Source organism: Cervus elaphus, unplaced genomic scaffold, assembly GCF_910594005.1.
Source record: "Cervus elaphus unplaced genomic scaffold, mCerEla1.1, whole genome shotgun sequence".
Lineage (NCBI taxonomy): Eukaryota > Metazoa > Chordata > Mammalia > Artiodactyla > Cervidae > Cervus > Cervus elaphus.
This window is the reverse complement of record NW_025316691.1, coordinates 928,943-954,493: the sequence shown is the minus strand read 5'-3', so window position 1 is coordinate 954,493 and position 25,551 is coordinate 928,943. Positions and strand designations below refer to the sequence as shown.

At 54.9% G+C, this 25,551-nt stretch overlaps 1 protein-coding gene across 1 annotated transcript in view; it reads right to left on the bottom strand.

Annotated features, from left to right (window-relative positions):
* Window positions 1-2,248: 2,248 nt before the first annotated feature.
* Window positions 2,249-25,551, bottom strand: part of LOC122691266 (proto-oncogene tyrosine-protein kinase receptor Ret-like) — a 49,885-nt gene continuing 26,582 nt past the window's right edge. Inside the window, exons 4-19 of the mRNA XM_043897919.1 lie at window positions 24,479-24,720; window positions 22,996-23,191; window positions 21,521-21,720; window positions 19,157-19,415; window positions 18,320-18,445; window positions 16,691-16,801; window positions 15,754-15,876; window positions 14,543-14,808; window positions 11,930-12,077; window positions 10,402-10,509; window positions 8,942-9,156; window positions 8,737-8,859; window positions 6,547-6,617; window positions 5,136-5,273; window positions 3,992-4,088; window positions 2,249-2,520 (exon numbers count right to left, since the gene is read on the bottom strand). Coding sequence (XP_043753854.1) covers window positions 2,341-2,520; window positions 3,992-4,088; window positions 5,136-5,273; window positions 6,547-6,617; window positions 8,737-8,859; window positions 8,942-9,156; window positions 10,402-10,509; window positions 11,930-12,077; window positions 14,543-14,808; window positions 15,754-15,876; window positions 16,691-16,801; window positions 18,320-18,445; window positions 19,157-19,415; window positions 21,521-21,720; window positions 22,996-23,191; window positions 24,479-24,720 — 2,603 coding nt within the window. The 3' untranslated portion in view covers window positions 2,249-2,340. The remainder of the gene's footprint in view (window positions 2,521-3,991; window positions 4,089-5,135; window positions 5,274-6,546; window positions 6,618-8,736; window positions 8,860-8,941; window positions 9,157-10,401; window positions 10,510-11,929; window positions 12,078-14,542; window positions 14,809-15,753; window positions 15,877-16,690; window positions 16,802-18,319; window positions 18,446-19,156; window positions 19,416-21,520; window positions 21,721-22,995; window positions 23,192-24,478; window positions 24,721-25,551) is intronic.

Genomic DNA, 25,551 nt, shown 5'->3' with positions numbered 1-25,551 from the left:
GTTACAGACACAGCAAGAGTGGACACATGTACCTTTTCACACAAGCTCTGTAAGAGCCAAAACCCTGTCGTTTCCCCATCAGAACTGTCATCAGAGGTGTCACAGTCCTGGGTCATTTGTCGACACTACTTCTAACCTAACTAGCTGAGACTGAGCACAAGTCCCAACCATGAATGTGTGAGATGAGCCCCTGCCACTTTGGGGCACTGGATGGGTGGGTACTGAAGGCTGTGGTGGGGTAGGCTGGGGAGTTCACGGCAGCCAAGTCTCTGTGGTCAGCAATACTTGGATATGAGTCCACTCCACTCCAAGGCCCCCTCCTCCATACACTTCTCATCACAGGGGTGTGATCTCTCAGCCAGGTGGACAGATGTATCCTAGAAGCCCCCTCCCCTCACACCACCTACCTACATACCAAATGTGGCATCACGTCTCTCCATTGTGCTAAACCTAAGGATCATTTTAATCATAATAAGAATCAAATGTCTTCCTAAGAAGAGGTTACATGATTTAAAAAGAAACAAAACAGGATATTGAAGGTTGCGGCGAGGCCTGTCCAGAAGTCCCCTCTTCCCCTCCAGCCTTGGTCGGGCTTTGACATCCCTATGCAGCCTGGCCGGGCTCTTGTTTTGAACAAGGACATGTTTAAATCATGTGACCTTGTTTGGAGGCAACCAGAAAAAAGTCAAACAGTTCAGGTAGTGAGTGAGGGACCGATACGTGTGAGCGCGGAGTGCGTGGTGCTCACGGATGCACCGGTTGGGTGCTGCGGAGGGCTGAAGAAGGAACACCTACACCGTCCAGTGTGCTACATCTGCTGGGTGGCAAGACCGCCAGCCAGTGTGAAATGTGCAAATAGGGGCCGGCAGATCTGTTCTCAGCATGTTTCTTCCCCTCCAAAGTCCATTACTTTTCACAAAGAAATGTTAACTATCAAACGCGTCCATTAATTGTGCCGCCGAGGGTGAAACCATCCAGTTAGCATATACACTATCATTTGCATATCTCGGACACCCAGTGTTGGTGCCAGCGGCTCTTGTGGGTGGTACAGGACTCTCTTCAGGCCAGTTTGGGTCTGACATGCCTAAAAATGAAAACAGATCATTTGTTCTGTGCTGAAGAACCCAAACTTCATGTCCAGACAGTAAGGCCTTGGCAAAACTCCCTTTGAGGTTCAAACCAAACTTCTGGTTTCTGGGCCAACTGCCTGCAGGGTTTCATGCTCCAGGTTTCCAAAACATGTTTGGGAGAAGGGGGGAACATCACATGTTCTCTTGGTAACTGTAGCTTACCAGAAACTACCAATTTTGACTTTTATAAGCTTCAGACTCTCAAATCTGATCAATCTCTGGTGACCTGTTTAACTCTTTCTGTAAGGCAGCATAATGCAACAGCACCTTGTTGTACTGCCTGGATATACAGTGCTCTAACGTAAAGGAGCCTACTTGTCTTCCATCCCAGCCTACTACGGAGGAGGGGATCTTTCCAAATCAAGGGTGCACGCAGCCCAGTCCCACAGCGTTGACGGGACAAATGGCAAGGAACACTAGCCAGCAAGGAATCAATGACCCAGGAGGCATGCGAAAGGAACAACCTCGGCTGAAAAAGGCTTGAGACTCCAAGAGTTCAAAACACTCCATGATGAAGTTAGGAAACAGGAAAAAAATTTCAAGTATTAAAGACAGAAGAAGGAGTTTTGGCAAGAACCATATTTACTGTCCATTGCAAGACCACAGCACCACAGACTACGTTCTTTCAAAAAGCATTTTGCTCCAGCTTTTAGCACTGACTTCATAAGTGACAACTGTCATGACAGTGTGTGATACAAAGGATGTGAAAACAGTACTCTGTGTGTGTCCCTCCCACCGATGGTGGTCCCCAGCACCGGGTGGCCTCCAAGCCGCCCCCCTCCACTCACCCAGAGCCTGGGGGGCTGCTGGCTGTGTTCTCAGTGCAGGCAGGGTAGTTCTGGTTCTGCCTTTCTAGATTAAATGCCTCCCCAGGTCAGGAAAATGTACCCCAGTAGTTAAATTAGAAGTACTATGACTAAATCCCCACCCGGGAAATGACCGAGTCATCATTTCTCAATATCCCCTGAGAGTTCTGCCCCGCCCTCTCCTCTATCATCTTAAGCTGCTGGGCAATGTGATCATCACACATATTTTCACATCCTTTAAAAAAAACATAGTTTTAAAAAAAATGCTTGAATGTAAATGGATGCAAAGTCAGACATTTACAAACAAAAAGGTTCAGAGCAGACTTTGGTTTCATTCAAACCAGAAACACTCTTAAAAAGCATTACAGAGAGTAAGGACAGTGCAGAGAGCAGGAACAACGTGGCTAGAATCTAGTAAATGCATGTGAAATTCTACCATAGAGTTTGTTTTCAATCCACGTGGAGGGGAGGGTGCGAGGGAGGGGAACATTATTACAGTCCCCCAGGGGTGTCTCCTCCTCTGACAGGCCATCATCATACAACAGTGAGTTGGATGGGGTGGACACGGCCAGGTCCAAGTAGTCCTAGAAGGGAGAGAGAGCTGGTCACTCCTGGAGCAGGCCATTGCTGGACATGCCCACCCCTCCCCACCCCCGCCCTGCCTGATAGCAGAAGCCCCAGCCGAGTCCCACCCCACACCTATCAACCTCTCGCCAGATCTGAGCCCCTGGCCAGGTCTGTCAGCATGAGTTCCCCCAGCCTCTGGTCCTCATCACAGAAAATCACCTCTTGGAGGCAGAAATGTGTTCCCTCATTGTTCTGGTCCTCTCTCTGCAGCGCTAGGGGCACCAGGCCCAGCACTGGAGAACAGGCCTGTTTATAAAACCTGAGGCTCTGGGATTGCAGTCCCGTGACTCATGTGGGAAGGCCAAGACACATTCCCCATCTGCTCCACACTTTCTGGCTTCCCTCCAGGCACTCCTGCCATCTCCAATATCAAGTCAGGACCAAGAAATCTGAGTCATCGGTGTGGGTTTTGCATAAGATGCTGCTAGAGGCTTCAGCTCCCAAGCAGGATGATTTGTGAGGACCGGCTACTTCCACTGCCCTGGTTAAAGGTGTCAAGAATGCTTCCAGTGTGTTTCTGGCTGGTTCTCAGCACTGTTCTAGGAAAGCTGTCTGTAGGCATCAGCTATTACCTCTGTTTAGGGCAAATCATAGGATGTGCCCAAACGATACACCAAGGTTGGGTTTTATTCCAAGGGGCCCAGTCCATGCATCTTGCCTTCCATGTTTGGAGAAATGACAACTTTCAGTAACTGTGTCAATTTAAGGATGAAACCACCAGAGGGCAAGCAAGGTCTGTGTCTATTTTCTTTACTTGCATCCCCAGCATCTAAGGCAGAATACAGGAGGCAGCCCATTGCCCAATCAATATTAGTGAAAACTGTGTTGATTTCCTCTATCACCTAGAGTTGTAAACTGGAGGCACACAGATATGTTGTTTGGCCCACACTGAGCTTTTGGAAATTGCTATAAAAACTGGGAAACATAAACATCCCTTAAAAAGCCCTGGCATGCTGGCACTCTTATTCCTACAGGTTACATTGTCTATGGTAAGAGGTCCTTCAGAGCCAGCTGGGAGGCTACTATTTGTCACAGTTTCCACTGCTCCCTTCACTTCCCACCCCTAGCCGGACCCTTCATAGAATCTGAATTTAGGACACATTCATTCCAACTTTACTTCCTCAAGTTCCATTATTGAAAATAATTTTGTTTGGCTTTGGCATATCTTCTTCCCATCCCTGTCTGTGGAGGGCTCTTCCTAAGTGTCAAGGTAAAAATCCTGGTTTCTCCCTAATTTCAAGAAGTCCAAGAGGCCTGGATTAAGGATAAAGGTTCGTGCCCACCCCCCCCCGCCCCCAATCTGCCCTGCCCCCTACCAGGAGACGACATGACCATCTCACTCTGCACAGCCACACTCTGCCTTTGTATTGGGAATTCCATGAACTGGGGTGAGGGAAGTGGCACCAGGGATTGGCTCCGGGTACTCACTCTGCTCTTAACCATCATATCTAGGTCTTTGCTGATGTCGGCAAACACTGGCCTCTTGTCTGGTTCCCGCTTCCAGCACTGCAGCATTAGACTGTACCTGGTGAGACAAACAGGTGGGTGGTGACAATCCAGCAAGGATTGCCCAGTCACAACCACCACACCCAGTACAGTGCACCTGGGCCCCAGAGGCTCTGGTCCAAAATCCCAAAGCTGTTCCTGTGTCACTGACATCCTTCTCTGAGTTGGGCCAGGGTATGATGGGTCAGCAGGGGCTCACAGTGTCTGGCGCTGTGGTCCAGCCATGCTTGTTATGGCAGCTAAAGCAGAAATGCCAGTCCTTAAAACTCTTATGAAGGATGAACTGTGTATGAACACAAAAACCTGCCAAGCACACTCTGTCTTGCACCTCCCTCCCTCCCTCCCCTGGGGCTCTGGCAGGGCTGCAGGGGCCACCTTGTGGGTGAGTGCTCGGCCTGTGCCTGCCAGTCTAGGGTGCTCAGGGAGGCAGCACCTACTCACCCTTGCACTCCCACAGCCCTGAGCCAGGCACATGGCAGGTGCATGACAGACTTTGTAGAATGAATGGACCAGTGTGTGTCTAACTATGGACGACCCCCCTCTCATGTGTTCTCAACCTGTTCTCCAAGGATCATCTGATGGAACCACCATTTGATGAGAAGATTCTGGTGCCCTCGAGCTGAAGTCCAGGTGCCATCTGCCTGCTCTTTGCCTGCCTTGGTGTCTCCACTTGGGCGCTCCCCTGTATGTACCCCTGGGGCCATTCTGAATTACCTGCCCCTCCCCAAGCATCCTGGGACAGGTCTCTAGCCTTAGATTGAAGCTGCTCCCTCATCCTTCCACCACCTCTCCTGGGGTCCTGCTCCCCCTCAGCTTGTAAGTCCCCCCAGGAGGCCCACCCAGCCCCCAGTGGAATCTGGGTCCCCAGCATCTGCCATCATGCCCAAGGGTGGTTCTCTGTCATCTGTGCCTTTGTCTTAGCCCGTCGCTTCCAGCTGCCCAGCTCGCCTGGGGCTGGCACCCAGGGCTGCCCAGCAGTGGGAAAGGATGAGTGTGCATGACCCCACCCCTCCAAAACCTGGAGTGTCAGTGTCTGGGGAGGCTGGACCAGAGAAAGCATGCTCACATCTCCTCGCTGCAGTTGTCTGGCCTCTCCATCCGATAGCCTGTCTTCAGAAGGTTGAAGAGCCGCTCTGGAGGAATCCCAGGGTAGGGGTTGCCGCCCAGGGTCACAATCTCCCACAGCAGGACACCAAAGGACCACCTGCAGAACCAGAGGGCCAATGAGCGACTGCACTGAGTCTGTGGCATCCTCAGCGCCCCAGATATCCTCCCCCTGAGCAGCAACAGGACCCGAGTTCCCTGTACAGAGAGTGGTCCAAGTGCCCACAGTTTCAGCCTAGGCTGACCAGACAGATGGAAGTGGAATGGAGGCGGGACCAGGTGTCTGCCTGCCCTGCCCCAACCCCCTGGCAAGCTGCTGCCCAAGCTCAGCCCCCATATCCAAAAAGGGCAGGTGGCTGACCCCTGAGGTGGAGCTCTGTAGCATCAGAGACGGCACAGGGAATGCAAATGAGCACAGTGAAAAGCAGGTCGAACTGAGGCCACAGGGCACCAGGGCACTCTGCAAAACCCCTTCACCTTTTCTGTGTGCCTGGAAATTTTCATAAGATGTTAAAAGGAAAAAACACTCCAATGGGAAAATATCAACTGTGAGGGAAAATTTACTGTCAAGTGGGGACAAAATCATCACAAAACAGCATTATCACACAAGCCCGTTTACAGTAATAAAGAATGCCTGCATGCCACGGACAACTCTAGGCAAGGCCTGTGAGTGCTGGCCGTAGTTATTTAGGGATGGTGGGGCCCCATTGACTTTTAGTCTCTTCATTATGCTTTCCCCTGCATTTCCAGTTGTTTTACAGTCAACTTGGTAATCAGAACACAGCTGTTAAAACTGTTTAAGAATTGCCTTTTCACAGCCTACCTTATTTAAAACATGCAAGGCTGTTTACAGCAGAACATTTGGAAACAAGTCTGTTGTGGTTTTGAAAACAATTGAGAATGCAGTTGGACTTGGAAGACTGAGTTTTGGTCTTGGAGCAGTTTGGGTACCGGAAACCCATTCAAGGTCACTCCACCCTAAACCTGTCTCTGGGTGGGGACCAGTCTCCAGGGACCTGCTTGAAGCCCGCTCACACTCAGGCTCACAGAGAGGGAACTGTTCAGCTGGGACTGTGTGTCACTGAGATGTCCAAAGAGAGGGCAGGGGAGGTGGGGGAGGTAAGGGGGGCTGCAGCTATGGCTCACATCCTCATGCATTCCACCGTGGCACTCAGAACTACTGCCTGGGCCTTTGCCATTTGCTGTGTGAGTACACAAAGCTCCCCCATCCGCAGCCCCCCAGTTTGGGGAGGTCACTCTGGACGGCTGGAATGGGCTGACAGGGACTCAGGGCAACTCTGTTCCCCAGCGGAGCTGCCCAGACAGGTGCATACATGTAACCTCCACCCCAGGAAGGCAACACCCAGACTCACACATCACTCTGGGTGGTGTAGATATGATCAAAGAGGGACTCAATGGCCATCCACTTGACTGGGATCCGACCCTAAGGAAGGAGTGAAAGAAAGGCATTAACGTTGCTCTGAGATCCTAGGAACTGGTGTGTGTGGGGGACACATCTCAGGCTCTTTCAGCTCTTAGGGAACACTGAGTAATGACTCCAGTGTGTTCCTGGGTAGAGGCCAGCAGCCCAGCCTCACAGGTGCTGGAGTCCTAGCCCCGCCTTCCTAGGCTTGGCTGAGACCCGTGAGGGAGTCAGTCGGCCTGCCCACAGCTATACAAGGTGTGCTGGTCATGCACCACATCGCAAGGAATTGATGCTAAGTGCAAGCCAGGCCCCACTGTGGTCACTTCTCGGGAGATCAGGGGCACCGCACCCTGGGTGCTGCCCAGTGGGTAGGCTGGAAGCACTTCCATCAAGATCTCCCCTGATTTCTGAGGGTGAAGGGGTCTGGGAAGCCAACATCCAGTGTTTCCATCTTGGGAATTTCTGACACAAACGAACACACTAAAGGCCTTTCTAAGAAGCTCTGAGCGAAGAAATCAATGTGAGTGTCTTGAGTCTGATTTTTCCCTCTTATTTTATCCCAGGGCCCTTTTAGCATCCTCTGAAAGACTGTCCTCCACCATGGAGAGGCTGGAGTTCAACCTAACAAATCCTTTCTAATGCAACTTAAGAAATAGCTTTTTGGTACAAATAGATCAGCAGGCTTTCCTGGTGGCTCAGTGGTAAAGAATCCACCTGCAGTGCAGGAGATGCGGGTTTGATCCATGAGTCAGGAAGATACCCTGGAGGAGGAAATGGCAACCCACTCCAGTATTCTTGCCTGGGGAATTCCATAGACAGAGGATCCTGCTGGGCTACAGTCCATGGGTCGCAAAGAGTCAGACACGACTGATCGATTAAACAACAACAAACAGGTCAGCATCAAGGCACAACCAATTTAAAAAAAGGCATTTGCTTTGGATTTTAATGCATTTATTGTACTCCTTTTTTTTTTTAAAGTACTATTTAGGATTCATACCCTACATGAAGTGTGACTGCTTCGAGGGTGTGTGTTTCTAACAATGCAACCTGCAGGCTGTGCTCTCAGGGGCCGAGCTTGGGCACCTTGTGCTTCCTTGCTGGGTGACACAGGGCCTTCCTGAGGACCAGTGCATCAACAGGAAGTTCCATCCAGCCCCCTCCACGGGGTAGGGAGCACCCCTCTCCACTTCCCCTTCAGCACTTCTAAGACGTGCTGTCACAACAGAAACCCCACAAGAAATCAAATGTCATCCTCACAGCCCCAGGAGCACCTGGGCTTCACTCGCCCCTCAGAGCAAAGCTGAAGTGTATGTCGTGGCTTTCTGTGTTTTTCTTTTTGAGCAGCATCTGTTCTGAATGCCAGCTTAGCTGTGTGTCTTGAGGGGGCCTGTGATCTTCCCTGTCTAGTCTGTCACAGGGAGGCTACTAGAAAGGGATTGGGAGGATAGCAGCACCAAGAAAGTCAAGACCAATGTCACAGGGAAGGGGACCATACCAGGGAACCAGGTTTCCCAAGAAGGTCCCCGAACCACCTGTTTTAGTGACTTGGAAAAAGCTTCCCAAATCTCTACACTGCAACTCTGGACTTTGTCTCCAGGATCCTCCTGATTGCCTTCCAAACTCACTTAGTCAGCCGTTCCTAGGCCCTTGGACCAGGAGCATACCCTGCTGTAAAGTGGTTCAATCCTTTCTGTAAAGAATGACTAGCAAGCTTGAGTTTAATTCATTTCTTTTCCCCAAGCAAAGGACTAAAGTTACACAGAAAGTAAAACAGTGACCTTCACTCTGCAGCAGTGAGAGGAGCAACTGCAGACAAGAAGATTGTTATTTCTGCAGTGGTGGGTGACCTTTAGAAGTGATAGTGATGAAAAGTGAGAGAAGCTGCAGGAACCCCACTCCCAGCAGGGAGCTCCAAAACAGCACGTGTGGCTGTGAGGAAGAGAAGGAACAGGCTCAAGACTGAGTCCTGCTCTGGGTCTCTGGGGACCCAGGACTAGGAAAGAGTTCGGGGATGAGGACTGGAAGTTTGCACTCTAAAAACCCGCTTTATCTTCCTCAGATCAAAATCTGTCCCCACCCTGTGGGCTCCCTGACCATGCCCTCTGCCCTCAGGCCATCACACCCCAGAGCCTGGTACCTCGCTCCTCTTCACGTAGGAATCCTCTTCATAAACATCTCGGGACAGACCAAAATCTGAGATTTTCATCCTGTGGCCCTCGGCTACCAGGACGTTTCTGGCTGCCAAGTCCCGATGGACAAGCTGTGGAAAAGACAACAGCAGGGACCCCTGAACCCCGGGCCAATCGCTGGCGGAGGGGGCGCGGGGCTGGGGCGGCACGCACCTTCATCTCAGCCAGGTACTGCATCCCTCGTGAGATCTCCCAGGCAAAGGAGACAAGGTCGCCCATGGTCAGGGCCTGCTCCTCCAGGTTGTCCAGGTAACTGGAGTTGCGGCTGCCCCCGCTGCCCACGTAGCCAGGTCCCGCCTTGCGGCTCTCTCGGAGGAAGCCCCGCAGGGAGCCGTACTTGGCATACTCCAAGATGAGGAGCAGTGGCCCTAGGGGCAGAGCAGTAGGTACGTGGGCTGGCTGCTTAGGTGACCCTGGGCAGGCAGAAGTTGGGCCAGCACGGGGCAATCACTTCCAGCATCCTGAGGACTCAAGCCTCAGCTCACTCTCACATCACTCTGCTCTCCACCTTGCAGCGCTATGTTACTTCAGTCATGTCTGACTCTTTGTGACCCTATAGACTGTAGCCTGCCAAGCTCCTCTGTCCATGGGATTTTCCAGGCAAGAAGAGTGGAGTAGGTTGTCATGTCCCCCTCCAAGGGATCTTCCTGACTCAGGGATTGAACCCAAGTCTTTTACATCTCCTGCATTGGCAGGCAGGTTCTTTATCACTAGTGCCACTTGGGAAGCTCCTGCATCTTGCAGGGGCTTTGGATTCCAAAGCCAGCTGCCTGGACAGTTGACCACAACCTCTTTCCTGGGTGTCCAGGGCAAGCAGTCACTCCATTTGAAGCTGCCCTGGGAGATAACCACTGCTGCTCGGATGTCAGGAACTTTCTGTACCCCTGGTCTTGCCACAGTATGGCCTGGGGACAGCTGATGGAGGCAGAGGTTCTGGACTGCCCCTGGCCACCCTCTCCCTGCCCTGCCTGCTCTCAGGCCACAGTCCTCCCCGAGGCCCGGCCCTGAGTGCTACTGGTGCCCCTGCTGCTCTCTCTCTGTCGGCCTCCCATCTCCCTCACACCCCAAATACACATGCACCCACACGCACACACACACACACACACACACACACACACACACACACACACACAAAGTGGGAGGCCCCCAGGGACACACACACACACACACACACACAAAGTGGGAGGCCCCCAGGGTGGCAAAGCAGTTTTGGAACACCAATAGAGCAAAATGCTCTTATGTGAAAAACGATCTGCCATTGCCTTTGCCACCCCAGGCTGGGGTGGGGTTGAGATCACCTGGAGGTTATGGCATATCTAGTAGGTGCCCAGGAGACACTGCTCATCTCTGGACTTCCCTGTCTTAAGGGCTCGGCCTGGGGCAGGGTGCTGACAACCAGGATGTCGCCAGAGACCCCAGGGAACACTCCTGTGGCAGCCCTCATGGTCCACTGACACACAAGTTTCAGGCAAGGGCCAGAGAAACCATGCTTCCAGGAAGAGAGAGGACAGGTGCCAGAGAAGAAAAGGATGGGGATGAGGGAGAATGCAGAATGGAGCAGCCCAGAGCCCCTGGCTTGTGCCCAGCAGCTGCTAGTCCCCGGCTGGTCTTACCATCCTGGCTGCAGGCCCCGTACAGCTTGATGACTTGTGGGTGGTTGAGCTGCTTCAGGAGGTTGAACTCTGATAGCAGGTCCCTCAGCTCGCTTGGGGAGGCATTCTCTGAAATGCACAGAAACAAAGCAGGTCACAAAGTCCCTGCTACCACCGTGCTGGGTCACAGGCGCAAACAAGGGGTCTACACAGACTTGTCTCCTTCCCAGACATCCTACTCAGGTTCAGACTGAGGCCTGCCAGGACCTCACTGCTTGGAGCTACTCTCAGCCCATGGGAGGGTCAACAGCGGCCTCAATTGCCTACAGGGAGTAAGAACCAGAGGAGCGCACTTCCAAGTGAGCAGAGTCTTTCCACGGAAAGCCTTCTGGGCTGGGCTATGCATGCAAATGGCATTATTTCCCTGCAATCACCATCTCTCAAAGACAGTGGCGTTAACCCTTCGTTAACCCTTCTGGGGAGGTAAAGGGACTCCCTGGTGTCCCCAAACACCTGCCAACCAAGCACTTGGCAAAGGGGGGTGAGGCCCTGGAGAAAGGTGAAGGCCATGAGACTTCACGGAAGTCGTCTTGCCATGCTGAGTGTGTGTTTTCCAAGGGCAGAGATAGTTGTGCTCAGGAGCTTGGGTGTGGAGGTCTCCTGGCCAACTGTCCTCCTGGGTCATGGCCCCACATCCCACTGCCCAGTTGTGCCACTGCCTCTGGCTGTAGACTTGTCTGGAAATGAGAAGACAGCTGCAAGATGGGGCATTGGAACCCTTTGGACCACACATGAGTGACCCAGGGCCAGTCTCACTGTGCCCTCTTAGGGCCTGGGGTCTCATAGACAAGGGGCAACCCTAGTCTGAGGGCCTGGGTAAGTACACAAAAGTACCCGGCACTGCATGGCTCCCCGACTGCTGAACATCAGAGTGCATCAACCTAAAATGTGCCCATCACATGGCCACTGGGCCCTCAGTTGGTCAAGCTGAGGCAGAACTCAGCCATGGCAGAGGACTGTCTACCCAGTCCCTGCTGAGAAGCAGCAGTGAGGATACCCAGCATGTGCTAAGACTGGGGCAGTGCTGGCCCACTAAGGGCTGGGGGGGATGGGGACTGGGAAAGGCAGGGACCTGGGGGACAGGGGCCAGTCCTTACAGGTGGTCTCTTCACCAGGACCTCAGTGGACGCTTGGCGAAAGAAATTAATGGGGCAGACTGAGGTGGGGAGAGCTGTCGGTTTTGAACTTAAGGGCTTTTAATTTAAACTCGGATCTTTACCCAACACTGATACACAAGCAACATGGCTCTGAAAGCTTTCAAGGGAGGAATGTCTTACCCTGCTTCTCCAGGGACTACACCAGCCCACATCATCCATGGTGGAGGTCCCTAGACTGCAGCCACTCAAGAAGAGCAGGGGAGGCGTATTGGTTCTTCAGGAGGCAGCAGGCTGATTGCCAGAGTCCTGGCTGTCATAAGGGCTTCATCCACCCACTGGGGCCCCCGCAGGTGTGAGTGGCAGAGCCCCCTGTGTACTGCCTGGGCACGTACCTTTCAGCATCTTCACAGCCACAGTCGTGTACCCTGCTTTGCCTTTCAGCCGAAAGGCTGTGGCCTTGACCACTTTTCCAAATTCACCTTCTCCCAGAGTTTGTCCAAGCACCAAGTTCTTCCGTGGGAATTCCCACTTGGGATCCTCCTACATTGGGTTTGAAGGAAAAAGAGAGGGAAGAGAGATGGCGAAGGTAAGAAGAAAGGAAGAAGGCAAGAGCCGGCGGACAAGCTCCGTGTGCAGACGGCCGACTGTCACCTGAAGTGACAGGTGACAGTCACCATGTCCAAGGGCAAGACCCCACAGTCAGGCCCTGAGGTGCCATGACAAGATGCGTCCCCCCACAGGAAGGCAGGTGTTGCCACAGTCTGGCTGGACTCCGTATGCTCATACCCTCACTGGCCTCCATCTACTGTAGATGCCCTGGGCCACCTCAGGCCCAGGGCCTGGTATCTCCAGTGAGGGAGTCAGGGTTTACTCAGCACCCACAGGTGCTCACAGGGGGACCACAGCCTCTTCCCTGGGACTCAGGCCCAAGCCTCATGGCACCACCTCTGTTTTGGACACCAGGCACTGACAGTGGCCCAGGCTCCAGGACTTCCAAGAGAACTCAAGTGGCAGCTGTGGCCCCAGTTGCCTATCAGCCCTGCACTCCCAGCTACAGGAGGGGGTGTCAAGAACACCTTCCTGGTGTGGCAGCCTCTAGAAAGTTACCACTGTGCCCCTCAGGTACCCCCCCATCCCTCCCTGACAATGTGTGGAAGAGTCTGCTCCTCCCACAGCCCAGCCACTGGCCAGAACTTGCACACACCGGCCTTCCCAACACACCATGCCCACTGAAGACCCCTCTGGGGTGGGGTCTCCAAGACTGGCTCGAAGACCTGAACTCTGGGGATGCTGAAGCCTGTCTGGAACCTGCCTTCCCGTCAGCACTGGATGCCCAGGTCCCCAAGTCTTGCTGTGGCTGGGTGTGGGCATGGCTCCATGGGCTGCTTATGATGTGCCTGGCAGGCTCGCCTAACCCACAGACACACACTGGTGACCCACTGCCCCCCACCCAGGGACCAGAACCCTGTGTTCTTACGTCTGGGAGCACAGGCAGGCTCCTCTAAGCACCACGGCCAGGGGCGCCTTCCAGCCAGCTCCCCAGGTGTCCTGGTGTCTCAGCTTCCCCAATAACCCATGTTGTTTGTTCTTTAAGTTGCAAAAGAGGCAGTCGTGTCTGACTCCCATGGACTGTAGCCAGGCTCCTCTGTCCATGAGATTCTCCAGTCAAGAATACTGGAGTGGGTTGCCATTTCCTCCTCTACCAAGAATCCATAGTCAGGCTCAAAGGTGACAACACAGTCACCACCACCCTGGTGTCCACCCTGCACTGGATAACAGCTGACTGCACACAAAGACTGGGCTAAGAGGGGATATCTCTGATTTGTTTCTCTTTAAAAGTGTTAAAACCCCAAAGTGTCCTCCCCACTTTATGTAAGACAGAACTAAGGCCAAAGGGTCGAATAATGTGTCTAAGACCTCAGAGCTGGTCAGTGTGGTCCTGGGCCTGCGGCCCAGCTCTGGCTTCTCTGCACTCTGGGCTAGAGGCTGAAAGTGGTCTGTGGCCCCCCCACAAAAGAACCTCTCTCATTGTGTGTCTCAGCACAAACCGCCAGGGCATATAAGGGAATCAAATGGCTCATCCCTGGGCCACGAGGGCCATTCCCAGATGTGGTGGCCACAGGGGCCTCCTTCCAGACTTTGCTGGTTCCAAACACTCAGCAGGTGGGAGGTCTCCAGCCCCCAGTCCCCATAGTATTTCAGTCTCCTCAGCAAAAACACTGGAGGGCAGACAGGCGGAGGAGCAGCCTGGCCGGGCAGGAGGTGGTGTCTGAGCCTCCCACACTAACTGCAGGCCCAGACCATGCCATGGAGGAGGAGGCTTGGGCTGATTCTCCCCTCTTGGCAGGCCAGTCACAGAGTCCTGGGGCCAGGCTCCCCTGATGGTGCCTGAGAGGCCTCTCAGCAACCCCACTCTCCAAGCCACAGGCAGAATCCCCTCCTGGCTGCGGCCAGGCCCCCCACCTGCCAGTCTCTCTCGCCTGGATGGGGACAGTGTTTCATCATGGGGCTCCTACCCAACAGACTCCCCAACAGAGCGACCCGTGGAAATGAAGGCAGAAGATCAGCTTCCAGCCCTAGGGTGGTCCTACCTTCTGAGAATAAAACCCACACACTCCTCCTCAGGGCCTCCCCCAAGGCTGCATCCTCCAGCACTTGGGGCCTCCGTAGGAGATATCTTAGGCGGGTACAGCATGGCCTGCCCTCTCCTTGGAGCCTAATGGCCCAGATCTCAGTCATTTAAATCCGCACCCATCCTTTTCCACACTGATTCACGCTCTCTGCCCCACCCCTGCCTTCTGCCCTCCCTGAAAGACAGCTCGGTGGAGGTTAGAAGACAGCTGGAAGCTCACGAGGTCCTCCTGGCAGGCAAGGATGCAACAACCCCAAGGGCCCTGCCCCTTCTGTCCCCCCCTCCTTCCCCAGCTGCCCTAGACCAGAGGCTACCCACAGGGCTACCTGGAAGGGCTGCCTCCCTGGCCCTGCTGCCACATGGAGAACCTCACCGGGATCTTGAAGGTGTCCACTAAGACCTGGTTCTCCATGGAGTCCAGAGAGGGCCGGCAGGCACCAGATGAGGAGTAGCTGACCGGGAAAGCTTGGGCGGGTCGACGGAAGGTCATCTCAGCCGAGGCAATGGGCGGCTTGTGGGCATTCTTGCGGTAGCGGTGGATGCAGAAGGTGGACAGCAGCACAGACAGCAGCACAGGTACGATGGAGAAGACCACAGCTGCCGTGATCACTGTGCAGCAGAGGTCATCACGCAGGGTGTCTGCGGGCGAGTAGGGGCTGTGAGAGTAGACACCCCACAAGGGGGACCCCCAATACCCAACAGAGCCACACCTGTGACAGCCAGAAGTGGCTGCTGTGACCGACTGTGAGCTGCCTGCCAACCCTCCTGACCCATGGCAGGTACTGTTCTGTATGTTTTTGCTACAAGAGACTATTATTGCCCTTTTCTGGAAGGAATGAGCATTTATAAACATCCTGCCTGAGGTCACACACCAGAGGTTGTGCACCCCTGCACCTCCCCCACCCTGGAACGTTGCACTGAAGCCAGAGGCCCAGGGGCCCGGGGGGTGGGAGAAGTTCTTCTCCTGCATTCCTAATATCTTCTGTATTTTCTTCATGTTCAATATATAGTGGAGAGGAAAGACAAGTGGCCCAGGATCTGGGCCATGCAATGACCACCCAAATGCCAGAAAAGCTCCCCATGTGTTCAGTGGGGCCCCCCTGTTCTAGAAGAAGCACCTGGAGGGTGCTGGGAGGGGGGACCCAGCTGGCCAATGCCACAGGCCCAGGAAAGGCTCTACACAGGCAGAGTCTGAGGATGCTATTTGGTGGAATAACTAGTTTTCCAGCCCAATCTTTATTATAGAACTTGAGGCCAGGGAATTCTTTGGTGGTCCAGCAGTTAGGACAAGGAGCTTTCACGGCTGTGGCCAAGATTCAATCCCTGGTTGGGCACCTAAGATCCCATAAGCCTTGCCAAAAAAAAAAATAAAAGGAACTTCGGGCCACAAGGCAGTCTTAGTAGCCTTGAGCCAGCTCCTTGTCTGCACACATGGGGGAACCAAGACCCCAGGGAAGGAGGAAGATCTCCTAGGTTTCTCTTCCTTCCTGCAATCTTCTCCCTTGCTCCCTGGAGGCTCAGGGAGGTGTGGGGATCCCGGCCAGCTGTGCCCCCCACCCCCCCACCCCCCCACCCCCAATGCACCTTGGCTATCCTCCGGCTCGCAGAAGCACTTCTTCTTCTCAGGGAAGCAGTTGCAGATACCGAAGCCAGCTTTAATCCCCCGGCGCTCCCCAGGTTCGTGCCCACCAATGATGCTGCCGCCCCCTGAGGACAGACACCACCCACTCAGCAGCCCACTCTCAGCCTCCAGGGGGACCTGGCCAGCCAGGACCACCAGACAGGATCATGAGAGGCCCCTCCCCACCTGATGTCAGCACTCTCACGCCCAGGGAGCACAGTGAGATCAGAAGTCTAGGTCACCCCAGGCAAGAGCCTCAGCATGCATGCATGTGTGCTAAGTCGCTTCAGTCAGGTCGACTCTTTGCAACACTGTGGACTGTAGCCCACCAAGCTCCTCTGTCCATGAGATTCTCCAGGCAAAAATACTGGAGTGGGTCACCAGGCCCTTCTTCAGGGGATCTTCCCAATCCAGAGATCAAACCCGCACATCTCCTACATTGGCAGGTGGGTTTCTTTACCACTAGCGCCATCTGGGAAGCCCCAGTTGCAGCATGATGAGCCCCCAAACCAGCTCCCTGGCTGCAGCAGGTGAGAGGAGGAACCCACAGGCTGCCCTGGGCCCAGGTCAAGGTCCACACTTGGTTACTTTTCAGAAGCAGAAAAGGGGCAGAGGGGGCAGCTGGCAGTCAGCAAAACGGGGGACAGGGAGTCGTGCCCCATGAGTTGGCTAGAGCAACACTGGAAGGGTGTGGGTCAAGCCAGCAAGCTCTAATTTGGGGGGAGGAGCGCCTTTATTAAAAAAAATGTTAGGAAAGGGCTCAGCACGCAAAACCCAGAAGCTTGGCTGGTCTGGCTGAAATGCAGGTGAGAGTCCAAGCCCCTTTAGCTTGTTACTCCCCCCACCCATTCAGGCTCCTGCTCGCTCAGAGTCACGGTGCAGGCTCATCGGGCTGCTTACGGAGGCAGTCCTGGGGGCAGATGTTGGGGTCTCTGCTCTCCACGGCGTCACAGTGGCCATCGGGGCAGGTCCTGATGCTGGGGGAGCAGGTGGAGAAGTTCCTGGTTATCCCTACAACACAGAGTGGGCAGTTATGACCACAAGGGAGCAGCTGCCCTGTTCAGACTGCAGAGCCAGGAGAGTCACACCCCAGGGCCTTCCAGGTCAACCCTGTACCCCACCCCATCCCCTGCAAGGAAGAGCAAACTGAGATCTGAGCAGAGAAGAACCACACACAGAGCCCCACCAGCAGGGCATCCCTGAGGTACAGGGCAGCCAGGATGGTGGGGGCCAGAGGAGCCAGGCAGTCCCAGAGCTGTGCCAGGCTCACATCAGAGAGGCCAGAAGAGACCAGATGAGGCTGGGACCCTCTCTAGGCTGCACTGTGGGTGGGACCCTCAGATTGGTGGGCCCAGCTGGCAGCCAGTTACTGTCCACACCCAAGGCTGCTCAGGTCCCTCCTATTTGGGTCCATGTCCCCTGGGCTGGGACCTCCTGGGTAGAGCCTCTCTGAAGACCACTTTGGATATTTTGAATTATTTTAAGGTTTGTGTTTTCATGAAGTAAAGCCAACCATAAATGACATGTCAACAGTGTAGTCTACCTTAATTCCTCCACTTCTTGGATGCACAGTAATATTACCAAGAGATCTTCGAAAAGTGTCTGTGAACTATGTGTTTAAAAACATTGGGTGAATAGGGGGAAGAGTGGGGAGAAGGGATAGTCAGGGAGTTTGGGATACACATGTATACACACTATATTTAAAATAACCAACAAGAACCTACTGTATAGCACATAACTCTGCTCAATATGCTATAAAAACCTCAACGGAAAAAGAATTCGAAAAAGAATATATACACGTATATGTATAACTGAATCACTATGCTGTACACTGGAAACTGACACAACATTGTTCATCAACTATGCTCCAATATAACATAAAAAGTTAAAAAAAAAGAGAAGGCATTGGGTGAATATAGTGGCTCAGATAGTAAAGCGTCTGCCTGTAATGCTGGAGACCTGAGTTTGATCTCTGGCTTGGGACAGTCCCTGGAGAAGGAAATGGCTACCACTCCAGTATTCTTGTCAGAGAATTCCATGGACAGAGGAGCCTGGTGGGCTACAGTCCACAGAGTCCCAAAGAGTCAGACACGAGTGAGCGACTAACACTTTCAATTTCACATTCACAACTGCACATGTATTTATGTGTATATGGGTAGAGAAATGGATATATACATGTTAATTACCATCTGGTTTAGGCACCAATACAGAAATTCAGAATTTTAGAATAAAGTAAAAAGAAAACACACACATCTCAACTTTGGCCCCGACCTTCTCAAGTCCAGAGCGAGCTCAGTCTCAGGCACCTGTGATCCCATCGGTGATAAACAGTTGGAAGGTTCTCTGTTCCCTGCGCTCGTGACCACCCTCTCCTGGCATCAGGAGCCACGGCAGGGACCAAGCGCAGGGGAGGACTAGATGGGCAGGGGTGGGGGGTGTCACAGAGGCTGGCAGGGCCCGCATGCACAGACCCTACTCCCCCTCAGCCCCCATCACGCTCCCCGCCGCCTGGCTCTGCCCAGGGCTTACCTTTGCCATCTCCCTGTCTCCACTCGCACCTGCCCGTCAGAGAGCCCAGGCCACCGCATTCCTCACATTCGGGCTGCCTCTTGCTGACCGCGCAGGACAGGGGGCAGCCAGGCTCTTCAGGCATGTCTAGGGGTGGCAGAAAGCAGTCATGGGGGGCCAGCCTGCCATGGGCACCCATGGGTGCAGGCAGCACTGGCTGGAGCTGTCCCGAGTTGAGCCCAGAGGGGAGGCAGTCACTAAACTCTGGGGGCGCAGGGTAGTGAGGGGGCTGCTGGGGGAGGGGTGGCATCATAGTCACACAGCAGGGGCAGCTAGGGGGCTGAGTATGGAGTGGGGATGGGAGGTGGCCAGACTCATCCAGGGACACGCAGGACACCCAGTTAAACTTGAACTTCAGAGAACAGTGAATACCTGCTTTGTGTAAATATGGCCCTAATATCACAGGGACATAGGGGAGTTTGTCTTCTAATTCACTGCAAAGGCTGCACGAGATGTACTTACACCACAAAAATTGCTCGTTGTTTACCTGAGATTCACACTCAACCTGGGTCCTATATCGTACCTGGCAGCCCTAAAACAAGCGCACACGTAGGACCCGCTGACAGAGGCAATGGGCAGCAGCGGCCACCCACAATGCTATCACACTGGACTAAACTGTGTCATGCCTCCCCCATCACCCTTCCAGTGCAGCTGTGCGCTGTCTTCTCGTCTTACAGAGGAGGCTCAAGAAAGCCCACTGATCAGTGACGGGGTATAGGACAGCACCCCTCTGTAGGAATAGCCCGAGGCTCTGCCACGCCCCATCCACCCTGACCCTTCCCGCAGCCGGGCACTCACACTGCCCTTCCACGGTAACGAGCAGCAGGGCCTGCGCTTGCTGGCGGGTTGGCTTCTCGGCGGCCACCACTGTGTACTGGAGCTGGGAACACTCGGGCCGCTGCAAGGCCTCCGTGTCATTCACGAACAGGGTCCCCGAGGTGTCCTCCGCCGAGGTGACCATCCCCAGGGCGCTGCAGTTGGCGCTGGAGGGCTGCAGCCTGTACTGCACTTGGATGCCACTGAACTCCTGGCAGTTTTCCACGCAGACTTTCCCGATCTAGGCATGGGATCACGGAACCCTTAGCCAGGTGAGTGGACCACCTGGGACAGTGGCTGGAGGGGCTCCATGCCAGCTGAGTCCCAGGACAGTTTCCCACTCAGCCCAGAGATGGTGGCCCCCAATCTCCCCATGCTCCATGCCCCTGGAATCTGCAGACCCATCTGCCTGCCTGGCCTGGCCTGGCCCTGCGCAGACCGTGACACCACCCTTCATCCCTGCTCCTGGGAGCCAGAGGTGAAAAGAACACAGGTGCCGGGCTTTGGTTTAGGGACTGGCCCGCCCGGGAGGCACTTGCTGGCTTGCCCGGCTCACCCCTCACTTGCTCCCTCATTCGGGCACAGAGGCAACCTGGGTGCCTCCCACACACCTCCCTCCCCTCTGGGCACCACTAGGGTCCATCCTCAGTGTCCTGCCTGGGTCGCCTGCCTGGTCAGCCAGAGCTCAGCACCTGGGCCATAATTCACACAGCAGGGTTGCTGTCCCACCCAGGTCCTGGAGCCTCCTCCAAGACTTGGGCCGGAACCCCTGGGAGAGAAGGGATACTTCTCCAGGGATGCCTCACGGCCGCAGTGGTCACTGGGGCCTGGACTCTCCTTTTCCCTACCTCACCACCCAAGGTGGAGTTAGGGCTGCTGGGGCCTGAGATCAGAAGCTCTGACCAGTCAAGGTCGAGGGCTGCGGGCCTGGCGGCAGTGGTGGCACAGGGCCCCCTGCCTGCAGCCACAGGCCAGGCCCTTGCTCAGCCTTGCTCAGGCCCAGGGCAGAGCCAGGCTCCACCAAGCCCACTCCTCACATCACAACAAAACTACCTCCTAGGCTCCGAGCACTTCCTTGTACAGAGCAGGTTCACTTCCACTTTCTCCTGTGATCCTCAAAATTGCCTGAGATCACCACTTTCAATTTATAATCATGAATGCTAAGGGGGGGCTGGTGAGAGACAGCAGTGTGTGTAAGGCTGGGCTGAGACTCGGGTCTCTGCACCCTCCTGAGTCCAGGCACAGTGAAAGACTTAGTGGTCAGGGGTGGGAGGTGTTGCAGAGGCTGGTGGGGCCCGCCCTCCCAGACCCCACTCCCACTCAGCCCTCATCACCCTCCCCACTGCCTGGCTCTGCTGACACACCCCTGGCAATGCCTATGCCCGCCTCAGCCCCCCTGGACACCCGTCAGGCCCCTCTGCTTCGTCACCTCTCACCAGCCTTGCCCTCTGCCTCCAGGAAAGGCCTGGCGGGGGTGGCAAGTGGGGAGCCTGGCTGTGTCCAAGGGTGGGGCTCTTCTTGTGCTGGGTACTAAGTGGCTGTCAGGAGCGGAGGTGGCATGGGAACCAACCACAGAAACTGGCAAAGCCACTGTCCTAGTTAGGAGATGACCCTAAATGGGATATTCTAAAGGGCACATGGCCACAGCTATGCCATTAGGAGAATGCAGTATATTAAGTCATGCTTGCCATAATTGCAAGTAAACTTTAAAAAGTGCTTCAGAGAAACATTCTAGAAAGAATTGCACCAAAACGTAAAACACTGGCTGATATGAGGAAAAGAGATCGCTCTTATCTATCCCTTATATCCTTTTGACAAATTCTTACTACTTCCCTTTTTTTTCCTACTTCTAATCACTATTTTCTGATGACAAATGCAAAATAAGCTCTAGCAAACAGACTTGCAGGAAAGTAGGAAATAGAAGCACTTCCTGTCTTTCCTTGCAGAGGTCTCCACTAATGCCTGTGTTTGCACACTTGGAAATTTCTAGCAATGAAGACTTGGTTTTGAACATACGGAGCCACCTAAGACCAATACTTCTGCAAACTACTTTTCCCACTTCCTTCACCGGGAATGTCTTTCCAAGTCAGCATAGATTTACCTGGCACTGCTCTTTCATTAGTAAAAAATGTAAAAATGCTGAGAAGGGAGAGGGCAAAGAGGGGCCCACAAAGCCCACCAGCCCCACTCCTTTCTCCCACGGCCTTAGCCTACTTGGCTTTGTGCCTGTTGCTCCCCAGGGCCACTCTGTGTGCTCAGGGAGGTGGTGTCCCCCATGTGACCCCACCCTGGGGGTCCCTGCTCCTCCATTCCCCTCCCCAGGCTGGCAAGAGGCCAGGAGCTCACCTGGGCAAAGCGGTGGGCCCGCCGGCTCACCGAGAAGGAGTAGGCACTGGGCAGGCGCAGGCTGACGGGCAGCACGGACACATTGAAGTGGAGGAGGACGACACCCTCCCCCGGGCCCTGGAAGTCTGAGTCGTTGACCAGCACGGCCAGCTGCACAGCCCAGCTCTCCGAGATGGGGAGGCTCCGGTTGAGAACCAGCCCTGTGGGTGGAGGCACATGATGATAGGTAGGGGCCCTGCCCAGGGTGGAGACCACTGCCCCACGCTGCTGCACATCTCCCCTGCAAAGCATTCCCTGGACACATGGGCGTATGTGTGACAACAGGTACTTCTACCCGCACGGTACACAGACAACAGACCTGGCTGGAGGCACTAAGGTTGAACTATATTAAATGTGAGTCACTGTGCTGAGCTGAGCCCAGAAGACCCTCCTCAGCTGGGAGGTAACCTCAGTGAGGTGTGTGTGTGTGTGCATGTGTATGAGAAAGATGCATGTCGGGGCAAGCACACACAGGTAAAGACCCACCACCACCACCAGCAAGGTCCCAGAAAGACTGTCCTGGCCCCTGAGAACTCCTTGCAACAGTACCAGCCTCCTATGGACCCTCAGGTTCCACAGGCCTGAAGCACCCAGGGGCTTCCGCACTCCTGAGCTGTCACCGTGTGCCAAGGCTAAGATCCCCATTCAGTGGAGAACAGAGGAGGCAAGGATCTCTGGGTGCACGTGGCATACAGAGGGAGTGTGCAGGGGCAAGGATGACATTTTCCCTTGCACAGAACAGAGGTCATCAGAGCTTGGTGAGGAAGAAGACAGGAAATAGGACTGGGTCAGGCAGAAAGGGGTAAAGGCACCAGTGATCCTGGGTTCCCCAGAAGCAGGCCTCCAAACAAGGATCCAAGCACAAGTGGCATATTTGAAAGGTGATCCTACAAAACACAGGCAGGAGAGCAGGCGAGGGAGGTGGGGAGGTTTGGCAACTGGCGAGGACACCCCATCCTGCAGGTGAGCCCTGGGGGCACGTGGTGCTTAGCCCTGAGGGTGGGCACATTTCAGAAGTCAGACAGGACAGTCATCCCAGAACCCTCCAATCTGAGGGCACAGAGCTGCTACTGGACATCAACTCCTGTTAGTGGAGAGTTGCTGGGGAGGGTCAAGGATCCCTGGACACTTGGGCACCTAGGAGGTTGCAGTGAGCCCTGGCATGGTCAGCACAGGGTAGTGTGGTGGGGGTCCTGCCAGGGTCAGCCTTGGCCTTGGGGCAGTTCAGAGAGAAAGGACAGCCTGTAAACACCCACCAAGGTGGCCAAGGTGAGCCCAGCAGAGACAAAGGCTGGGAAGAGGGTTGGAAGGGGTGGCCACCTGGGGCTGAGAGGGCCAGGACAGGTGTCTACTTGTGCAGGGTGCTGCTCTGCCCAAGAAAAGCAGGTCGCCAGTTCCCCAGGGGGCCCTGTCAGGCCACACTGGTCCCCTCTTACTGTAGTCATGCACGGTTGCCCGCACAAAGCTGCCGTTGGCCTGGGCCAAGGTCTCATTGGGCATGTGCTCCACTCGGAAGGTCCGGAGGGCCTTGGCATCCCCAGAGAGCAGCGTGTTCGTGTACCGTCTCAGGAGCTCCCCGGAGGCTGGCACCACGTCTGCATCGAAGACACGTAACGTGGCTACCACTGTGCCCTGCAGAGAATACGGGGGCCAGTCAGGGCCCTGAAAGCCAGAGCCCATAGGAGGGCACGTGCCCCGCAGGTGGATCAGGTGTGTGCGGTCAGAGCTGGCTCCAGAGACAGACTGACCAGGGTTCAAGCTGCAAGGGGCCCCCAGCCAGCCTGCTTGTCACCCTTCCTGGGCCACTGCACCTCACCTCTGCAACAGGTGCAATGGCATCTCCAGACTTCCCATGATTATGGGTTAGAACAGATGCCCTGGTGCTCTGTGGAAGACCTCATTCAGGTCCCCACAGGGCAGAGTGGGCACCCCCACTCTCCTTCCAGGAAGCTGGGCCCCGCACAGTGGAGAAGTTAGCTCAACGTCATGCAGTGACAGATGACAGAGCTGGGACCTAAGCAGTGTCCACCAGAATGCTCTCCTACAGCTTCTCCTGTACCCCAGGCTAGATGGGGTCATGAGGGGGGTTCTGAGTAAAGCCACATGTCATCTCTGCTCTCACTCCTGGCCAGGCTCCACAGTGTTACCATGGAGCTGCTCTGCCAGGCTCATGGGACATTTCCCTACTCCATGTGCTTTCCTCTTGCCCATCCATCCACCAAACCTGCTCCCTGGGTGTCCAGAGAAGCAGCCAACTACAGCATATCTGACCCCGACCCTCCCCTTGCTCCCGCCAGCCTGCCGGCTGCAGGACAGCCCAGGGCCCAGCAGGTGGCAGTCACTCTCCGCCTGCACGGGCAAGAGGAAGGCGGGGCCCCGATGGGAGGGGCGGCGCAGGGACACCCCTGCCGGATCCACTGTCCTGTCTTCCTCCACTCCGGGGTACCCTCCCTGAACTCACTGGCCCTCCCTTGAGGGGCTGACAGCCCGAAGAAGGGAACGCCCTCCTGGCAGATGTCCTCTCCGTCTCCTTGGGGCAGTGTGCCCCGCCTCTGCAGTACCACAGTTGTGCCCCTCTGATGCGAGCCCTGATGGTTGAGTCAGAGGCTGGGCACCCTTACCCTCAACCCCACCGGCACCCCAACCCCTCCCCTCACCCGCTTCCCAGGGCAGAGGTCAGCTCGGGGCCAGCGGGGCTGGTCCTCTCTCCTCCTCAGCTGTCCTGGAAACCAACAAAACCCCAACAGACAGACTGATGGACAAATGAAAGACGAATAACCACAGTGATGGTCAGCCACATGTCTGGATGGCTAGATGGACAGCTGAATAGACCGAGGAACAAATGACGAATGGAGAGACCCAGATGCCCAACAAAGAGATGACAGACACTAGAGAAGCACCAGACAAACGCATAGGCACCTCCTTCCGCTTGAACTCCACCACCGCGCTGGCACTGTCGACGCCCCCGAAGAAGGTGGGCGCAGAGTCGTCCTCGTCATACACGGTCACAGGGAAGGGCACCATCACCTCCTCCTCGCGCATGCCCATGCGAACCGTGCATGCGGCCACCAGCTCATACTTCTCCCGCTGCTCACGGTCCAGGGCCCAGTGCGTGCTCACCTCCAGGCTGTCCGGATCGCAGCGGAAAGGCAGATTCTCACCTGAGCACCAAACAGACCAGCAACCCCAGGATGACCCTGAGCTGAGGGGAGGGTGAGCTGCCTTCCTCAGGGCCCCACAGGGAGCAGTGTGCAAGAGGAGACAGAGCTGGGGTGCATGCTGGGCCTGGGCCGTGGCCCCTCTTCAGCTTCCACAGTGGAGCACAGCCTCCAAGCAGTTTGCAGTGGAGATTATGCTCTGAGCGTCACTGTGCCTGCAGCCTGCACTGGTGCTGATAGGGAAGAGCAGGGACCAGGAGGTCTGCCTCAGGTCCTCAACCCAATCACCTAGGAGGGCACACCCCTTCACACACCCTGCCTGCCTCCTCTGTGGCGAGGGCTGGCACCAGTCACGCTGCAGGCCCAGAGATCCAGCTCCTAGCATTTGCTGGTATTTGAAAAACTGTCAGGAATTTTCTTAACTGTGGAAGCAAGACATGCTCATTTTAGAGAATGTGAGAAAAAAGCCACAATTCCACCACTTGAAAACTAACATTGGGGACATCTGGTGTAATTTCATGTTAACACACAAATATTTCTGACTGCCTGGTTTGGATCTCTGCCCTATACACCTGCAGGCTGCGTGGCCTGAGGCTGATGGTTCTGTCTCTGTTCTTCAGCTTCCTCGCCAGAAGATGAAGTGAAGTGAGAGTTGCTCAGTCGTGTCTGACTCTTTGCGACCCCATGGACTATACAGTTCATGGAATTCTGTAGGCCAGAATATTGGAGTGGGTAGCCGTTCCCTTTTCCAAGGGGGTCTTCCCAACCCAGGGATTGAACCCAGGTCTCCCGCACTGCAGGTAGATTTTCTATCAGCTGAGCCACCAGGGAAGC